Source organism: Talpa occidentalis, unplaced genomic scaffold, assembly GCF_014898055.3.
Source record: "Talpa occidentalis isolate TD23 unplaced genomic scaffold, MPIMG_talOcc4v2.1 talOcc4.9, whole genome shotgun sequence".
Classification (NCBI taxonomy): domain Eukaryota; kingdom Metazoa; phylum Chordata; class Mammalia; order Eulipotyphla; family Talpidae; genus Talpa; species Talpa occidentalis.
The window spans coordinates 107,283,142-107,302,640 of record NW_023605305.1 but is presented as its reverse complement, the minus strand read 5'-3'; the positions used below and the strand labels follow the sequence as shown (position 1 = coordinate 107,302,640).

At 43.4% G+C, this 19,499-nt stretch overlaps 1 protein-coding gene across 1 annotated transcript; it reads left to right on the top strand.

Moving 5' to 3' along the window:
• The first annotated feature begins 1,665 nt into the window (after positions 1 to 1,665).
• Positions 1,666 to 19,004, top strand: KCNA3 (potassium voltage-gated channel subfamily A member 3). The gene is made up of 3 exons (XM_054691346.1): positions 1,666 to 5,123; positions 8,358 to 8,482; positions 18,377 to 19,004. The coding sequence occupies exon 1, from the start codon at positions 1,773 to 1,775 to the stop codon at positions 3,486 to 3,488; it is 1,716 nt and encodes a 571-aa protein (XP_054547321.1). The 5' UTR covers positions 1,666 to 1,772; the 3' UTR covers positions 3,489 to 5,123; positions 8,358 to 8,482; positions 18,377 to 19,004.
• Positions 19,005 to 19,499: the final 495 nt, after the last annotated feature.

The following is a 19,499-nucleotide window of genomic DNA, read 5'->3' as shown; positions in this document are numbered from 1 at the left end:
TGACACTCCAACGTGGATGGATTACAAAGACTCATTTATTGAGGATTTTAACAAACATAGACTGAGTTCCCACTGTTTAGTATTTTGGTAGTTGCTAGGAGTGCATTGGAGAAGACCTGCTTTCTGTCTCAGGGAATCCCACAGCTGGGAGTGGCTGTGAGAAGCAGTGTCCACAAATCAGCTTACTTTCCAAACTGTCAGCGAAGGTGTGATGGATGAACCTTGACAACAGTCCCTCTTTTGTAAGTGATTTGAGTGATGCCACAGAAAACACATTTTTAACCTTAGGGTTGATCTCCCTTGGAGCTGGGAAAAGAAGTTGTGTTCAAAGCGGTCACAGGCATTGGGAGTAAACTCAAAGGGAAGAAAACGTAGGTTATAACCTCCAGGTCCAAAGCAAGGAATAGAAACACAAGTTGCTGGATGAATGTTCTGCCAGTTTAACAACTAGAGTGGCAAATCCCCTACCACAAGGCCAGCAGGGGAACCCGAGGCAGAGGTCTCAGGTGTGAATTTCCTTTTTCTTCTCTTGCTCCCACAGACAGAACATGTGACCACACTGAAAACACCAAGCAATCCCACCCAGAAACTCGGTCGTTTCTTCCCAAAGGCTAACCTATGAGCTATGCAAGTTAGTGCGAACGATTCACTACAGAAATTTGGGCTCTGAATGCTGCTAAGACCCTTTTTCTTCACACCCGGCTAGGAAACACATCAGCACCCATGACTCCCTCTGGCTCACCAGCCAAACAGGAGCCGAAATTTTTAGGGCCCTCCAGGCCCTGGTCTTCCCCTGGGGCTGCCGACACTGGTTGCTCTTGCACCAAGCGCCCACCTGACCTGCCTCTTGCTCCCTGGACTATGCTCCAGGGTCCGAGCCCACCCCATCTCCCCCATGCCCCCCATCTCCCTTCACCCCTCTCCCTCCTCCTCGCCCGCCTGCCCCTCTGCCACCTCCTCTGGGGAACCCACCTCCCCGGCCCCGCCGCGGGGTCGCAGATGGGCCTGGGACGCGCAGGGAAGCCCCGCGACTGAGCCGGGCCTCGCGGACCAGCAAAGGGGGTTGTTGCCCGGCAGCCTGCAGGCGCCAGGGGCGGTGACAGCGCCCGGGCCGGGCGACGGTGGCAGGGGTGTGGGGGACACCAAGGTGCCAAAGGAGGGCGCCACCGCCAATCCCAGGGGAGCTTGCAGGGGGGCGGCGGGTAGGGGTGGCCGGCGGCTCCGGGGGCGGGGCGCGCGCGCGCGGTGGGCGGGTACCCCGAGTGGGCGCGCGGGGCGGGGGCCGGCGCGCGCGCGGGGGGCGGGTACCCCGAGTGGACGCGGGGTGGGGGACGGGCGCGCGGGGGGGGACGGGCGCGCGGAGGGGCGGGAGCGCGCGGGGGGGGGCGGGTGCGCGCGGTGAGTTGGTACCCCGAGTGGACTTGGGGTGGGGGACGGGCGCGCGGGGGGGGCGGGCGCGCGCGGTGGGCGGGCACCCCGAGTGGACGCGGAGCGGCTGGGTCTGGGGGAGGCTGGGGAGGGCGGGCGCGCGCGGTGGGCGGGCACCCCGAGTGGACGCGGAGGGGGGCCGGGCGCGCGCGCCCCGCGGGCGGGCGGGCGGGCTGGGCGGGGAGAGCCGGAGTGGGCGGCGCCTCCTCGGAGGCGCGGGGCGCCCGCGCCAGACCCGGACGGAGCCTCGCGGCGGCGGCGCCGGCTGCGGCGCGGCAGCAACAGGCGGGCGGGCGGGCGCGCGCGGAGGGGCCGCCACCCCGCGCCGTCGCCGCGCGCCGCGCATGGACGAGCAGCTCAGCCTCCTGCGCTCGCCGCCGCCGCCCGCCGCCCGCCACCGCGCCCACCCTGCGCACGAGCCGGCGCGCGGCGGCGGCGCCCACACCCCGCTGCACCCCGGCCGCGCCGAGCCCGCCGCGGGCCCCGCGCAGCCGCCGCCGCCCCCCGACATGACGGTGGTGCCCGGGGACCACCTGCTGGAGCCGGACGCGGCGGGCGCCGGCGGGGACCCGCCCCAGGGCGACCGCTACGAGCCGCTGCCGCCCGCGCTGCCCGCCGCCGGCGAGCAGGGCTGCTGCGGGGAGCGCGTGGTCATCAACATCTCGGGGCTGCGCTTCGAGACGCAGCTCAAGACCCTGTGCCAGTTCCCGGAGACGCTGCTGGGGGACCCCAAGCGCCGCATGCGCTACTTCGACCCGCTCCGCAACGAGTACTTCTTCGACCGCAACCGGCCCAGCTTCGACGCCATCCTCTACTACTACCAGTCGGGGGGGCGCATCCGCCGGCCGGTCAACGTGCCCATCGACATCTTCTCCGAGGAGATCCGCTTCTACCAGCTGGGCGAGGAGGCCATGGAGAAGTTCCGCGAGGACGAGGGCTTCCTGCGCGAGGAGGAGCGGCCGCTGCCCCGCCGCGACTTCCAGCGCCAGGTGTGGCTGCTCTTCGAGTACCCCGAGAGCTCCGGGCCGGCGCGGGGCATCGCCATCGTGTCGGTGCTGGTCATCCTCATCTCCATCGTCATCTTCTGCCTGGAGACGCTGCCCGAGTTCCGCGACGAGAAGGAGTACCCGGCCTCGACGGCGCAGGACCTGCCCGAGGCGCCCGGCAACGGCACGTCGGGGCCCCCCGCGGGCGCGTCCAGCTTCTCCGACCCCTTCTTCGTGGTGGAGACCCTGTGCATCATCTGGTTCTCCTTCGAGCTGCTCGTGCGCTTCTTCGCGTGCCCCAGCAAAGCCACCTTCTCGCGCAACATCATGAACCTGATCGACATCGTGGCCATCATCCCTTACTTCATCACGCTGGGCACCGAGCTGGCCGAGCGCCAGGGGAATGGCCAGCAGGCCATGTCCCTCGCCATCCTGAGGGTCATCCGCCTGGTGAGGGTGTTCCGCATCTTCAAGCTCTCCCGCCACTCCAAGGGGCTGCAGATCCTGGGGCAGACCCTGAAGGCGTCCATGCGGGAGCTGGGGCTGCTCATCTTCTTCCTCTTCATCGGGGTCATCCTGTTCTCCAGCGCCGTCTACTTCGCAGAGGCCGACGACCCCGCGTCGGGGTTCAGCAGCATCCCCGACGCCTTCTGGTGGGCCGTGGTCACCATGACGACGGTAGGGTACGGGGACATGCACCCAGTGACCATAGGGGGCAAGATTGTGGGGTCGCTCTGCGCCATCGCTGGGGTCTTGACCATCGCTCTGCCGGTCCCTGTGATTGTTTCCAACTTCAATTACTTCTACCACCGGGAGACCGAGGGGGAAGAGCAAGCCCAGTACATGCACGTGGGGAGCTGCCAGCACCTGTCCTCGTCCGCGGAGGAGCTCCGGAAAGCCAGGAGCAACTCCACGCTGAGTAAGTCGGAGTATATGGTCATCGAGGAGGGAGGTATGAACCATAGCACTTTCCCCCAGACCCCCTTCAAAACGGGCAATTCTACTGCCACCTGCACCACGAACAATAATCCCAACTCCTGTGTCAACATCAAAAAGATATTCACTGACGTTTAATCTATGGTACAAGTGACATGCTGTGCTCGGTAGTGTGTGGAACGTGCCCCCTTGGTCTGCGTATGCCCTTGTTTTATACATTTCCAGACCATTCATCCAGGAAAGGACAGCAAGAAGTGGAATGCACACTTCATTCGCCCTCTCCCTACTGCTTCATACTGAAACAGGTGTCTGTTTTGCAAGCGGGCTGCATTCTCTCAGCTCTCCCTTTTATTTTATTTTTTCCTTCCTCTCAAGCTTGCAAACAAAAAAAACTTGACTTTAAACTTGACTTCTAGTACACACCCTACTTAAAAAGCAACACCGACAACTGGGTACATCCTGGGAGGAAATGAAACAGAAGAACCGGTAGAGTCACTGTTTGAACTGTTTAACCTCAAAAGCAAAGGCAGTTGTTTACTGAGTAAAGCAGGCCCGTCCTTCACACTTGGGTCTGATGGGCCCTTCAGCATCATTGCATGTTGAGTTCTGTTGCCTACACTGTGGATATGTGGATGAAAAGTCTCGTTAGAGCAATGACTTGTAAACCCGCCTTGAGTTTATTTGGTTTTTGACTGGACTTTCTATTTGGAACCCCCTTCCCAAATTTTTAAGGCTCTCTACTACAACGTGGAGCCAAGGGGAACGCCCAGGATGTTCTGAACTGACTAATTATTTTAACTCTTTGGGGCTTGTTAAGCATTTTGAAAGTATCAGACTAACAGATTTCCTGCGAAGTTCTTTGTGTGTGTTCCAGCCAACATCTCTCAAAGTCTAGAAACAGGTGTTTGCAGTGCTGCTGACCGAAACAAACCAACCAACAAACAAATTCCTAATGCATCTGAGAGATAAGCTTCTGCAGTATCATAAGAAGATTAAAGTGGCAGACACTCCTTCCAGCGGAAGTTACTAATTCGGACCTGACTGATGCAGTTCCCATAGCAACCCATGTTTCCTGGGAAACCCGAAAAAGGTTGTCATGGCATCTCCTGCTCTCTAGCCCCACCCCCTAGCCCCTGCCGTTTCCACAGTAACCTTTCCAGATGGTTCTTACTTACATGATTTCATAAGGAGAATCACTGTTTGAATAAACCGCACAAATAAAGTTATGTCTGAGAATCCAAGGTGGTGAAATGAATCACAAAACGCCTATTTTTTTTTTTTAACTACAAAAGATCATTGATCTCATCCCAGAATGACTGAGTCGAGAAGGAAAATTCGTCTTTGGAATGTTAGCTATACACCACAATCAGGTATGATTTGAATTAAATGCCAGTAATCAGGCAATGATTTTAAAAGATGCTTCTCTGCTGTTTTATTTCTCTAAGAAGTTTCAAACCAACAAATGAAATTTCACAACACAGTGTTCTGTACACAACCAAACGAGAGCGTCCATCAGTGTACCTGGGAACTTACTACAAGGACCTTCAGGCTTCCTCTTAAAAAAAAAAAAATCCAAGTCTCACCACAGCACTGTCACCATCACAGCACTTGAAAAGCTAAATAAACTTGAAAAATATACAGGATGCACGTTTTTAACTGAGGGAATTGCAGACAATCAATAAAAAGGAGGGACAGGAAGGAACCAAATCATGGGGGAAATACCCTCACGTTTCAGCCCTATGGCAGGGGTTGCCGGAAGACAGACAGAATCAGGTGAGCATTGTGCGGCTGCTGAGACACCCCTTCTTTGTACAGGGAGCAGGGGAATGCCATTTGTCCCTCCATTGGTGATGCTTGCAAAACCAGTAGTTTTAGATCATGTATAACACATTTTCCATTTGATTTCCATGTTGCTGTCTGTCCTTTGGTTTCCGTTGTTTATTGCAGAAGGATAAAAAACAAAGTCATTACTCTGCAGAGTAAGCTTCACCCAAACTGAGCTGAAAATGATTCCATTCGTTTTACTGACCCACTTGGCTTCTGAACAGCCTGTTTCCCCTTTAGAAAGAATAAAAGGCAGAAACCTACTGCTATTAGATTATTGGTCCAATTTTAATTTATGTAATTATTTGGTGGCATGCAGTGGTACATCCTTTGCAACAAAAGATGGTTAAGGGTGAAAGAAGGGGAATATGTCAGCATAATCTTTTTATTTTCTGTATGTTTCATTAATTATACACTACACACGACCCATGAATGCTTTTTCTTTTGATAGGGTATATCTGTTTTACTCTAGAGTAAATGAGAATAACTATTTTCAAAGCATATAAAATGTTTTCAGGTACCCAGAAGACTACTTAGTTTATTGTTTGTGAATTTGTAAGAGTGAAAATGGTGTTTGAGAGACTGTAAGGGGGAGAGGTGAGGGACGGAAAAGAAAAAATAGAGACAGGAAATCTGTATGCCTAGCTATAGAGTCATTATTCTTATATACCTGCTTGGAAATAGGGCTTCTTTATTTAGTGCCTTTTTATTGAGGTTACATTGATTTATAACATTGCGAGGGCTCTGAGTTTAGTGCGATGTGCTTTGATATCTGTTTATAATGCATTGTCATCCCATTTCCTTTGCTACTTGTTTGAGTTACCTTTAACACTGATCCACTTTTGACCAAAGTTTTGGTATTGTTAACAGGCAGAAATTCTTTTCATGACCCATTTCGATGGTAATATGTTAGAAACACTGTAGTACTTACATAAGAATGATTTTTCTATTTGTTCTTAAAAGACCTTAACGTAAAGATGAATAAAGTGCAGTGATAATCTGACATTTCTTCAAAAGCGGGAGAAACCCTGAGTCTTTCTATAAGTAAATCATGGTTGTGCCATAATTCTTGGGGATTGTATATTTACTAAATAACAATAACATGGAGACATTTTTTTTTTTTAAATCCAGAGAAATATGGCTTCTGAGTCATAACTTGGAGGTAGGCACATTGCTACTAGTCGCCATATTGTAAGCTCCTTAAAGGTTATAGGTTTGTGTTTTTGGATTTGTTTTGGAGTCTAGTGTCTGGCACAGCATGTAGTACTCTGTATACTACATGTCACTTATATAACAAATACGTATTTGATGTGCAAACAGCTGTTATTTTACATTCATGTTATTTTCAGGTGTTTAATGACAAGATAAAAGCAAAACTCTAAAATCACATTGCCAGGGTTTGAATCCTGATTTTGCTGGATGACCTTGAGCAAGTTACTTAACCTCTCTGTGCTTCAGTTGCCTTATTTGTAAAATGAAGATAATAAATAGTACCTTGTAGGGTTGTTACATTAAATGAATATTAAAATGTTAATACAGGTATATGACATGAGAGATTTTACTAAGAGATCACATTATTATTGTGATCATTACAAGCATTATATAAGTGACATGAGCTTTGTGAATGATAGGATACATAAATAGTCATTGTCTTCCTATGTACTTTCTATAATAACAATAATAATTATCATTTCAAGGGTCAGCCCTGTCCTAAACATTTCTCTACTCTGCAAGGTAAGTGGTATGAACCCCACCTTAGGAGGGTAAAAAAATAGATGGTTAAGATTAAGTGTTCAACAACTAGTAAGAAATGCAACTTTGAGTTAAACCCAGGTCATTCTGGCCCCCCTAAAACATATTCCTTTTATTGGATGACTTGAAAGAGGTTAAGAAAATTTCTTATGCTTTTAGGTTTGACTTTATCCCATGTTACTAATTAATGAATTAATTATTTTGGAGATTTGAACATATCTCCCAAAACCTATTTAACCCAATATGCTGAAAATTAACCTTTTTATAACCATCAGCTATTTTTAACCATAGGGTTCATATGTAAGTTATTTATTTTTTTTCATATGTAAGTTATTTAAATCAGATAAAGAGATTGACTTTTCTAGCAATAGATTATTTTCTTATATGACTGATTTGTCTGGATTTAATGTTACATGCAGAAAGTATAAACAGTCATGGTAGTGATACCTGCTAAACAATGGATATTTTTGTTTTAAGGTTACTTTCCTATTTTTATGTCTTAATCTACAATACTTACGTATTGTAATTGTTATGTAAATTGTTGTTTTTTCAATCAGCTCCTACTCTGCTTAGGTTACTGAAGAACCATTCCAGAAAGAGTGTAAACATTTTCTTTCTTCCTTATTAAGAAGGGAGCAATTACCTGGAACAAAAGAATTGAAAATAGAAGGATATTGCCAGTTCATCGAAATTTGTGACATTATTGCCTGACTCAGCCACTCTACGAATCCTTAATCTGTGTTCCAAAAAACATTAGGGTATAGTTTTTGTCCCACATTATAGCTGCAGCCCCTTCTTTAATGCCCTAAATCATTTAGACAATGAAAATGCATAGTGATTTGAGATGAGAGCAAGAGGCTGATGATTTACATGTGCTAGTTAGCTCTGCCTGACTAAAGGCTTCACTGTTGAAGTGAGTTGCATCTCCTCTTAAGTGTTGAAAGGTGCACACAGAACTGCTTACGAGTCACCAGAGCAGGTGAGACTGGATCCAGTCACCACCTCCAGCACCCAGCGGAAAAATGTATGTCCCCTAGAGCTGGTGGACTCAGACATTAAAGTCATTTAAGTGTCATTATTATATTTTTGTGGTATTTTAAATTGATAGTACACCAAATTTAAGTGCCCACCAACTATAGTGACTAATCACAAACAGCTGCACATAAGAGGAAACCTTCCTTCAGGTATTTCTAAACTTTGAACTAACATTCTGGGATTGAAATTTCAACTGCACTATAGAAAGAAGTTTAAAGCTATTGTTTATTTGCATAAAACTTGTTATTTACCTACTTGACAGAGCCAAGTAATTGTTTTGCTGATAGTATGAAGTTTAATATATATTTATAATATATGATGATAATCTGTTCCCTTGACAACCAGAGCTATAATTTACTGACTTCTATACATTTAAAATTGCAATGTTTTCTACAGAAGTTCCAAGTCCTTCCCACCTCTCAACTGTGAACAGAAGTGATAACCCCTCCCACTAAGAAATCCAAAGAAGCACATGTGCCCCCACCCAGTCTGAAGACTTAAGGAAACACTGTGAGAAAGAGGTGAGAAGCATCAGTGTGGGGACAAAAACATGTAGGATTATATCTTAGGGTGTTTTTTTTCCTTGCTGTTTTGTATTTGACCTTTTTTTTTTTTAAAGATTTATTTATTTATGCATATAAGAGCTGGGGTACAGGCCAGAGGTGTGGGGGTGAGAGGACCCACCAGAGACAGAGCGGGGAACAGAACAGTCAGATGGACTGAAATACACTGCTGAGGGGAGCAGCGGGCAAGTCAGGAGAGGTCTGCTGTGCCATGTGGGTTGCTCCCTGCTCGGGGATCAAACTTCTGCTGCAGAGGCTGCGGATAGCCTCATAGGATGCATCTTAACGCCTCGCACCACCAGGAAGGCCCTGTATTTGATCTTTTTAAGGAGGATAAAACTATTGCTCTTGTACTACCCATTTCCTGTATTTTCCTTGGCAATTTAATGTGTAAATTAGTGAAATTGTTTTTTATAACCTGTAGGGAGTGGTTGATAACCTTTGAGAGAAAGCAGCTGGGGGTGGGGGGTGGCGGGAAGGAGAGGGCAGCCATTCAGAGCCCACTCTTACTATGTGACTCAGCCCCTGACCTACCCAGGAAATGTCCCTGCAGTAAAGGATGTGAGAGGAGCATTCTTCCTATGCCCAGGTTCACCCTGAAACATAATTTAAACGACTCAGACAAGTTAGAAACAAATAATTCGTCTTTGTTTTCAATGATGCAGTAAACTAATTTTGCCTTTACAAATCTAAAGAAAAGCATTCTACAAAGTAACATTTTCAGGGTTTCTCTCCTTTTTTCTTCTTCTTTTTTTTTGTACTGGATGTGTTTCCTCTTCCATTTCAAAATTTGCATCAGTAACTATCAAGGGCACTGAAAAAAAGATCTGGAAAAAAGGCACCATCCTTTTCTTGGGAACCATTTTATTATTGTTGCATCCTAAAGAGTGCAGAATAAGAGTTCTGACATGAAAAGCAAATCCTGAGATTTGGGTTGCTAAAAAGATAGCATTTAAGTTAACAAAAAATGATGTTTTGTCATTTTTTTAAAGTTATTTATGCATACAAGAGCTGGGGTACAGGCCAGAGGTGTGGGGGGTGAGAGGATTCACCAGAGACAGAGTGGGGAACAGAACAGGCAGACTGACTGAAGTACACTGCTGAGGGGAGCAGCAGGCAAGTCAGGAGAGGTCTGCTGCGCCCTCCCTGGCCAGCTGGGGATCGAACTCGTGCTGCAGCGGCTGCGAACAGCTTTATAGGTTGCGTCTTAACCCCTTGTGCCACCAGGGAGGTCCCTCATCGTGTTTGAGGAATGTAGTGAATAAATCTGTGCATGCAGAGCTCTGAGCCTGCAGATTCAGGGATCATGTTTCCAATATGGTAGTAGGAAAGAAACAGCCCCCAGCCTCGCCCTCACCCCTACAACCAGTGCACAAAGGCTCTTCAGGATCTTACTGAGAGCCCCAACGTATTTTTTTCTTACATCATTGTTAATGTTTGTGCAGTAATTGGTGTCTCCCCTCAGGTGTAGTCCCCAGAGTTCTCCTACCAACATAGCACCCATGAACCTGGTGGCTCATGAACCAAGTCCCTTGTGCTGTTCCCTCCCCTGTTATGACCCCTTCCCCCCATACCTCAGATCTATGGTCAGCTTGCAAGTTTTGTCTTTTTCTTGACCCTTTACTCAGTTTCTCCATCTTCTGCATATAAGTGAAACCATCCGATATTTGTCTTTTTCCTTCTGGCTTATTTTGCTTAGCATAATCCCTTCCAGCTCCATCCATGTTGCCACATAGGGCATGAGTTTGCCTTTTTCGATTGCGGAGTAATATTCCATTGTGTATGTATAACACAACTTTTTGATTCATCATTTGGGGGCATTTAGGTTATCTTGGCTACTGTAAATAGTGATGCAATAAACATAGGAGTGCAGGTTTCCTTTTGAATTAGTGTTTTTGTGCCCTTTGGGTAAATTCCTAGTGGTGGATCATAAGGTAGATCCATTTTTAGTGTTTTGAGGAGCCTCCACACAGCTTTCCACAGTGACTAGACAGGTTTGCGTTCCCATCAGCAGTGTGAGAGGGCTCCTTTATCTCTACATCCTTGACAGCATTTGTTTAGTTTTTTTTTTTAATATGGAGCCCAAACATTTTAGAATGAAGGTTAGCATTGCTCTTTGAATATATTCAGTCAGTACTGCTATTCCACCTGGCTTTCATTAAGTTTATTTTAAACTCCTTTAAAATATGTTCTTTATGGAAATTCTCTCTGAATGCTAAGGTTCTTGTTTATATACATTTAAACATATTTCTTAAATTATAACATGATTTAATTTGGAAGAAAAGTCAGTGGGGGTGATTTATGATGCACACATGTGTATTTACATGCATGCATACACACACATACACACATACACACACTTGACCTGTTCACAACTTGTTTCCTATACTAAGATATGTTGACTTTCTGGCTATAAATCTGAACAGTCTAATTCTCTTTCTGAAAATTAGTGAATTTCTAAAATACTGGTTTTCATTCATGTATATATATATTCATATAGAGAGACTTTTAGAAATCATTTTTATTTTTTACACCCTCACTTAAAAGGCAGACTTTTATTACCTAGTATATTTATATCTATAGTAAGAGATACACAGCAGCAGTAAGTACAGTCTATAACCGAACTCTGTCACTTCCCCTCCTAACCATTGCTAACAAGAATCCACTTTCCTACAAGGCGGCCACGGCCACTGTAGTCCACACCACCATCCTCTCCTGGGTAAGTGTAGAGTCTCGTAACTCACCTTCCTACAGTTCTTGTGACCAACCTGACCCATTCTCTACCTGGTAGCCAGAACGACGTGCGACTCAGATCTGAGTACATTGCCCACCTGTGTTTACAATTCATCCAAGGCCTTCTCCTCATTCTTAGGGTATAGCCCCACAGCCTTATCGTGCCGCCACTGGCCACATGATCTGGGTCAGCCGTATCCTGCACTGAGTCTCCGCCACTCTTTCTGTTTCCTCCAGTTATAGGGTAAACTCTCTTCCCACCTCAGGCTGCGGGAATATTTGCAAATGTGCCCACTGCCAGTCCCTCAACACCATCTCTTTAACTGTATTTTTACTTTAATACTTCCTATTATGACTCTGGTTTCATAAATTCCCCTATTAGGTAAGTTTCATCAAATTTAAGGTACTTTAGATTATGGGAACCACCATTATTCTTGCGCCATTAAAAAAAGAAAAATCACCCATTGTGAGTAAAAGTACCGGTAATTTTTTTTAATTTACATTTTATTTTTTATATTCCCCATACAATCACAACCCCCTTATTTTGGCCCCAAGCCCTCCTTTCCCTGCCCCCCACCCGCCATAGAGTGTCTCTGGTTCATAGTTGTTTGTCAATTTTGATATTTTCTTTCTTAAAGTTATTCTTTTTCCTGGTCCCTTACTTAAGTTTTCTAGAGTCCTGCTATGAGTGAGACCATCCGGTATTTTTCTTTTTCTTTCTGGCTTATTTTGCTGAGCATGATCCCTTCCAGCGCCATCCATGTTGCTGCAAATTGCATGTGTTTATCTTTTTTGAATGCTGAGTAATATTCCATGGTGTATATGTACCTCATCTTCTTGATCCAGTCGTCTATTTCTGGGCATTTGGGTTGTTTCCAATGCTTAGCTATTGTAAACAGTGCTGCTATAAACATAGGGGTGCAGGTGCTCTTTGGAATTGATGTTTCTGTGTCCTTTGGTTAAATACCTAGGAGTGGAATTGCTGGATCATATGGTACCGGTAATTTTAAGGTGCATTCTGGTGTCATAGATGCTCAGATATGCACAAGCAGGTCTTAGAATGAATTGAATATAGTGTGTGATCTTGACATAGCTGTCACTTTACATTTTTTTGTGTGTGTGTTACGTGATCAGTGTGTTTTTCCCAGGGGAGTGAGGGCTGTATCTCTTTGTTCACCATTGAACTCCTTCCATTTGCTCCTAAATCAGCTTCAGACAGGCTTTCACCACAACCACCTTACCAAAAAGTGTATATTTTTCCGGGTCACTGGTGATAGAGCATTAAACCTAACAGTCCTTTCTCAGTTTATTTGGCTCACGAGAAGCTTCTAGCACTGGGATACCCCCAACCCCAGGAAGATTTTCTTTATCTGAAACCCAGACACAACACTCTGGATTTTCTTCTTAGCTTTCTGCCATCTCCTTCTCAATCTCTTTTACTGGTTTTCCTCATCTCCCTTAGGTCTTAATGTTGGAGAGTCCCAGGTGCCATGGCTTAGTCTTAGACGTCTTTTCGATCTGTATACACTCTTACAGCTTTAGACCATCTATATGTAAATTTTCATCTCCCACCTGAACCTCTTGCCTGATCCCAAAATTGAATTTCCAACTGTCTAGCTGAGATCTCTGCTTGGATCTCTACTGGACATTTCAAACTCAGTATGTTACAGCTGAGCTGACCTCCCTTCTCTCCCATCCTCCACCAGCAAGCCTATGTCTTCTGCCTCTTTCCCATCTCTGTTGCTGTCAGCTTCAGTTTTCCAGTTGCTCCAGCTCAAATCTTTGCAATAAAATCCTTGGCATCCTTCATTCTACTCCCTCATATTCCTTATCCAATCTATTGGCAATTCTGTTGGCTCCACTTTTTAAATGTTTCCAGAGTTTTACTATTTCTGCTCCTGCCTGAACTAAGCCATCATTAGCTCTCACCTGGATTGTTAGAGTACCCTCCCACCTGGCTCCCTACCTCCCCTTGAGTCTACACCCAGCACAGCAGCCAGCGTGATCCTCTTTAAACACTTACCAGATCATGTCACTTCTTCATGCAAAACTCCCATTTGGCTGCATTTCACAAGGACCACAAACTAAAGGGCTTGCATGAGCTGCAAGGCTCTGCCTCAGCTAGCCCCCTCTTACCAGCTCCTCACCTCTCATTTCCAGCCCCTCACCTCTGTGACCCTATACTGCAGCCATGGTGGCCCCTTGTTGTTTGGCAGTACACCGGGCACGCTCCAGCTGGGTCTTGGCACTTGCTGCCCCCCTGCCTGGCGTGCTCTGCCTCTGAGATCACCACTCACTCCACCATCTCCTTCAGGTGTGGCCATCCAGGGAAGTGTTCTCTGGCCACTGTGCTCCCTGTTACCCCTTCTCTGCTTTAATTTTCTAGTAGACTGGATAGTGCACTTAGTTCATTCATTGTCCTTCCTTCCTGCCCCAAGTGGCTGTTGTGCTGTATATAGTTGCAATAGTTGGTATTAAAAGGAATTTAGTCAAGGGAGGGAGGCAGGAGAGAGTATTTCCAATCAGAGTGTCTGTAAATGTTAAACACCGTGTTCCTGTTGTGTATCTCTGCATCATTTGATCACTCTGAGGTGTATCTTCCTTACTGTGCTTTTTTTGGGTAAAAGTCCTTATAATTGGCTCATTAAAGAGGATTTCCACTTGGTAAAACCTGCTCTGCCAAGTTTTCTGTACTAAGTACTGCCCAATTCTGTGGATGGAATGCCTTAATAGAAATAATTTCAATATAACACTATATGAGATGGCTCTCCCGATCACCAAGGGTGCTGGAAGTCAGAATGCTTCACTGTGGCCATGTGTCCTACATAATATCCTATAGGATTCTGTTTGTTATTGAGACGCACTATACATGTGTTGATTAACTCAGGTAATAGCAAAAAAGCAGAACAAAGACGTGATCCTTCCAGGAATATATCTATCTAGCAGACATTCTGAGGAATTTCCCTGTAATAAGTTCAGTCTTGGTTTCAGCAAATGGTGAGTCCTAAATATCCAAGGGGTCTTCTTTTACCATGGAGCTGACTGAATCAGGCATTAGAGATTTCATCAGTGAGTCACATTCGAGAATTTTAGTACTATAGCTATGGCCTTATTGGGTAAAATAATTTGTTTCACAAAATAACCTAATCTTTAATGTAACTGTCAAGTTATGTGGTAGCATGAAAAACATTAGCTTTTGTTTTGTTTCTTCACATATGAAAGAAGACAGAGACATTGTCTCCATGACAAGTAGGGCAGGTTCTTAGTGTGGCTTTTCTACTGCAAAACTGAGGCCACTTCCAAATACAATGAGCTGGAGGGCAAGGGACAGTTCAGTAGCTCATGTTGGCACTAAGTCCTAGTGGCTTTGAAAACCAACATGTGTGGTGGGGAATTAGTGAAACCAGTTAAAGCATTGTTATAAGTGAAGACTGGATATTGCCATGGCTTTCGATAAAATTGTAACAGGTGCTTTCCTCTGTGGTCTGGTTTGGGGAGTCCCCTGATGTGGATAAAGAAGATATTTCTCCACCACCCCCCCCCTTCTGAATTTTCTCCTTCCCCTGGATTTCTCAGACAAACCAGAACAGAGAATTACCTGGCTGTTGGTCTGTCCCAGCCAGGTGACACAATCCTTGCCAAATATGTCACTAAATTAAACTAATGTTGTGCTTGAGATTATATATGTAGACCAGTAAAAGTTAGAAACTCTTTTTATCTTCCATAACTTTATATAGTTAAACCTGCATAGGACAGAAATCTTTTCTCTCTTCTGAGAACATATTGTGTGGAATTTTAAAAGAACTAATATAAAACAGATATTTGAAATGAATACTTCGTGTTTGGTTTTCGTATTGTTTTTCTGATTTTTGGATAAAGAATTGTAACATGGTTCTTTTTGGTCCTTTTTTTTATTTAACTCAATATAACTTTTACTGGGTTTTATTTGGTCCTTTTTTAAAATTTAACTCAGTATGTGTTTTACTGGACATAGCCAGGGTATTAGATAGTCAAGAGGCAGCCTCATATACCCATTACATTCTGTATTTACCTCATGTTTGACTACAGGACAGAAAAACTAGGTACTCACTAATACATTGCTTCGATAAGAAGTAATAAAAATCATGTTCAACAAGAGTGACTATATGTCCGATTTCATAATGTGCTGGTCAACTAAAAACCATACACAGGAATTATTTCTCCAAGTAAAAAGTGTGTTTGAATTGCTTCGTACCTAGATTGTATAAATCTTTTATCAGCAATTTCATTGATTTCAAAAGGTAAGTTTATTTTTCTAGGTAACTGTGAATTGAGGATATTTACTAGTAGTAGACCTAGTTATTGCTCAAAGTAGTAGCGATTACACCTCACAACTTATTTTCCCATGACTTTTCAAATTTTGGCAAAACTCACATCTTAGCATATTACCAACTTTAATTACTGAATGCACTTAAACTTTTTTTGCTTGCCAAGACTGCATAATTTCCAGAGGCCAGTCAGAAAATTGTACATAATTGAGCAAGAAATCTTTCTAGCCCTTGGGGCCAATTCATTATCATTTAGCTGGCAGCATTTGTTGGTGTGCAGCCAACTGTAAGTTATTTAGTAGATGTCAGAGTAGACATGACAAAGTCCCCATAAAACTACATGTTACAGAATTATTTCCGCTCATTCCTCATCAAATGCAACTTAGTGCAGATACCAATTAAGTAAGCTGTAGGTATTATCTCTTCACAAACTTGGCAAATATAGAAATTTGACTGTTCTTATCTTCTTTTTTTGCTTTATATGTTAGAGCATTATTTGGTTATATATTCAATTGTAGGTCACCATTTTCTGTCGTACTTCCTCTTTCTGTAGAGCTGATTTTGATGTTGAACTCACTGACCATTCTAAGCCTTCCAAGCCATTTCTTAGCCACTAATACACTATTGTGAGTATTATACAGATAGCACTTTTATTTTTTATTTCGGTTAAGTTACAACTCTCTCTATACCTACATTATCAGGATGCCAAGTATACCACACTAATTTAATTGAAGTAGATACTAACACAAGGTTAAAACAAAAAAAATCCCAAACCTCTTATAAAAAGGATGTAATAGTAGCAGGACAAGAATAGCTTAATAGAAACATCTCAAGATGACCAAAGCTGAGTAGCTCTGAGTAGACCCTAGACATTGAGGAAATAAAGTAGGTAGAATTTCTTATAATTATTAGTCACCAATGCCTTTTAGACCATTGTAATTTAGACCAATGTAATGAAAATTAAATATACTGTGGTGTGAAAATATATCTTTGCTTTTTGACTACAAATCAATGTTAAGAAGTTATAGCATTCATGGAGGATGGTCAAGTATCACCCAGGCCAATAAGGAAAACTTTTCGGTAGATGATTGCCTAGCAAAAGTAGACATAAAACATTTAGTTTAGTGAGTGTCTGTTCTAGTAAAAGCACACCCAAATTCCAGATCACATCTGTAAGCACGTACCACTGCTTTTGAGACACCTGCTCAAACCTGGTATAATATGGGACACAGTCTTTTCTATGTAAGAGGATAGATAATATTCACATATGAGAACCTGGATCTCGATTTAGCATTTTCTGTTTTTGACTTTATAAGTATTCTTTATATTTCATGGTCAGTAAATCTCTGAATTGCATAAATCTGATTTTTCTGTGTCCATTTATTCGTTCATCCTGATTTCTGAGTGCCTCCTCTGTGTCCGGCATTGTGTCAAGTGATGGGGGGTTTGCTCGTTCATTCATTCAATATGCAAAGTGTCTCCTCTCTGCCAGAATTTATTCTAAGGTCTGCATGTGGCAGTGAACAGGTTGTCTTGCACTGTTTTTAGGAAATGCTTTTAAGCATTTTTGATATATTTCACTGAGCATAACCCCTTCTAGCTCCATCCATGTTGCTACAAATGGCATGAGTTTATCTTTTTTGGTGTGAGTGGTATTCCATTGTATCTATAGAGCACATCTTCTTCCTCCACTCAGCTGTTTTGGGACACTTATGTTGTTTCCATATCCTAGCATTTCTAAGTAATTTATTTTGTAGTTGGGGGAAGAAAGTACCCAGAATTCAAAACCTTGAATTTTTATTTCTTGGCTCTTCATGGAACCTGGTCAAGTGGTCATTGTTGACTTAAATTATGATTTCTTAAAGTGGTACACAACTGTACAAACTTCATATTTTGACAGATCAACAGATTTGAAAATTATTTTAATGACAAGGTAAGCTCTCTGAAACACCTAGAATAGGGGTTCCCACACTTCTCATTCTGAACTGTTTCTTGCTTCTCCTTTTTTCCCTCTCTCCATATACTTACCTGAACGTGGGATTTCTATTCACTTAAAAGAGTTCTTGTCTGAGATTACCACAGCCAGAAGAAATAAACCCTTAGAAATACATCGACAAAATTACTTTTAGTAGGTGCTCACAACCTTTCTGGTGATTCTAAAGAGGAGGATACATTTTCCCTTTCACAAAGCAAACAATGATGTTTGCTTTTTTTTGTTGGTTTGGACTATGTTTGAAAGTCATTATCAGTAAGAAATGACAGTTCATAATCTCAGCATACTTTGCCCCTTTTTCTGTCTCTCTTTTTTTAAAGATTTATTTATTTATTTATTTATTTATTTATTTATTTATTTATTTATTTATACAAGCACTGGGTACAATCAGAAGTGCAGGAGGGTGAGAGAATTCACCAGAGCCAGAGCAGGGAACAGAACAGGAAGACTGACAAAATAAACTGCTGAGGGGAGCAGCAGGTGCCACAAGAGAGATCTGTGCGCCATGTGGGACCTTCCCCAGTGGCCGGGGATCAACCAGCACTGCAGAGGCTGCGGGCAGCTTCGCAGCCCAGCTCTCAACCACTGCGCCACCAGGGGAGGCCCCTCTTTGCCCTTTTTTCAAACATAAATTGAAAGTGTTCAGTATGTGGTTAATACATTCAGAAAATTAAATGAATTGCATTTTTCATGATAAGAGAAGAATACAGAGTTTTGAAAAGCAAAACAATACATTTTATATTGGCATAAAATCGATATGTTTTTGAAAACTGCACATAAGGGTAAAAGATCTTGTTTACTTGTTACTCTGTTTGGCAGATCCCTGAAGATCCCACAGAAAGCACTGTGGAGCTGTACATACCGGTAGGAGGCGCGCTTTTAAATTGCCCTGATGAAGAACAGTCTCAGTTTTGCTGATGGCGGTGACACGGTGGTCTGCATGCACATATTTTGTTTCAGTTGACATTAAATAACATGTCTTTAATAAATGCTTCATAGAAAGGAGACAGCTCTGAAACTGGAGGATTCTCTTCTAATTGTGTGCAATATAAGAGATATCGATCAAGAGCTAAAGAAGAACATTAAAAATACTAAGGTATCATTTTAACCTTTTGACATTTTGATGATATCGAATCATTCAAAAATCAGTACCACTGATAAAGAAAACCTGTTTGTTTCTAGCAAGCCAACTATTATTGTTTTCTTCTTTCAGTTATTTACTGTGGAGCCATGAGATATTTTAATGCTATAGCCCATGCTTTCCATGTTCTGGATTACGTGCAACTTTATTTGTGAAGGTGTGTTTTGTACCAAAGTCTCATACCTAGGTTAGCCTATTTATACGTAAATAAGTGAAGTCTACACTGTGCCCAGATGAATGATATTAAAGACAGACTTGCCTAAAAGAAATGTGCCTTGCTTGATTAAGCATTCTTTTATTTTTTGATTCAAGATGATAGATTTGTGAATTAGTCTTATAGGTTTTAGCTGAGCTTAACTTTAAAAAATTTATTAGTATTATTATATTGTTTAAGTTGTCTATCTTCACTTAAATTTTAGCATTTAGTTATCTCTTCAACAGTTCATAGATAATGTACTCATCCACTCTAGTTTTCACAAAGTGGTGTGGCAAGACAAAGCACATTCTTAAAGTTATTTGCAATAGTTCATCTAATGTTTATAGAATTTCTTTTAAAATTCTCTTTGACTTATTTTCTATTTTTATATTCTTTTAAAAATGAATTTTTTTCAATAAAAAAGCAAAGTTTTCATTGGTAAAGACATTTAGGAGGTCATGAAGGTGATTTCCCATTTTGGGGATGTTTCACTTCTGTGCCATTATTAATGTATTTACTGTGACATTTCAGCAGAACAGTAGCTATTTGTATATTATTTAAGAAGCCTTAACTGTGAACATTAAGCATAAAGCAGACATTTTTAA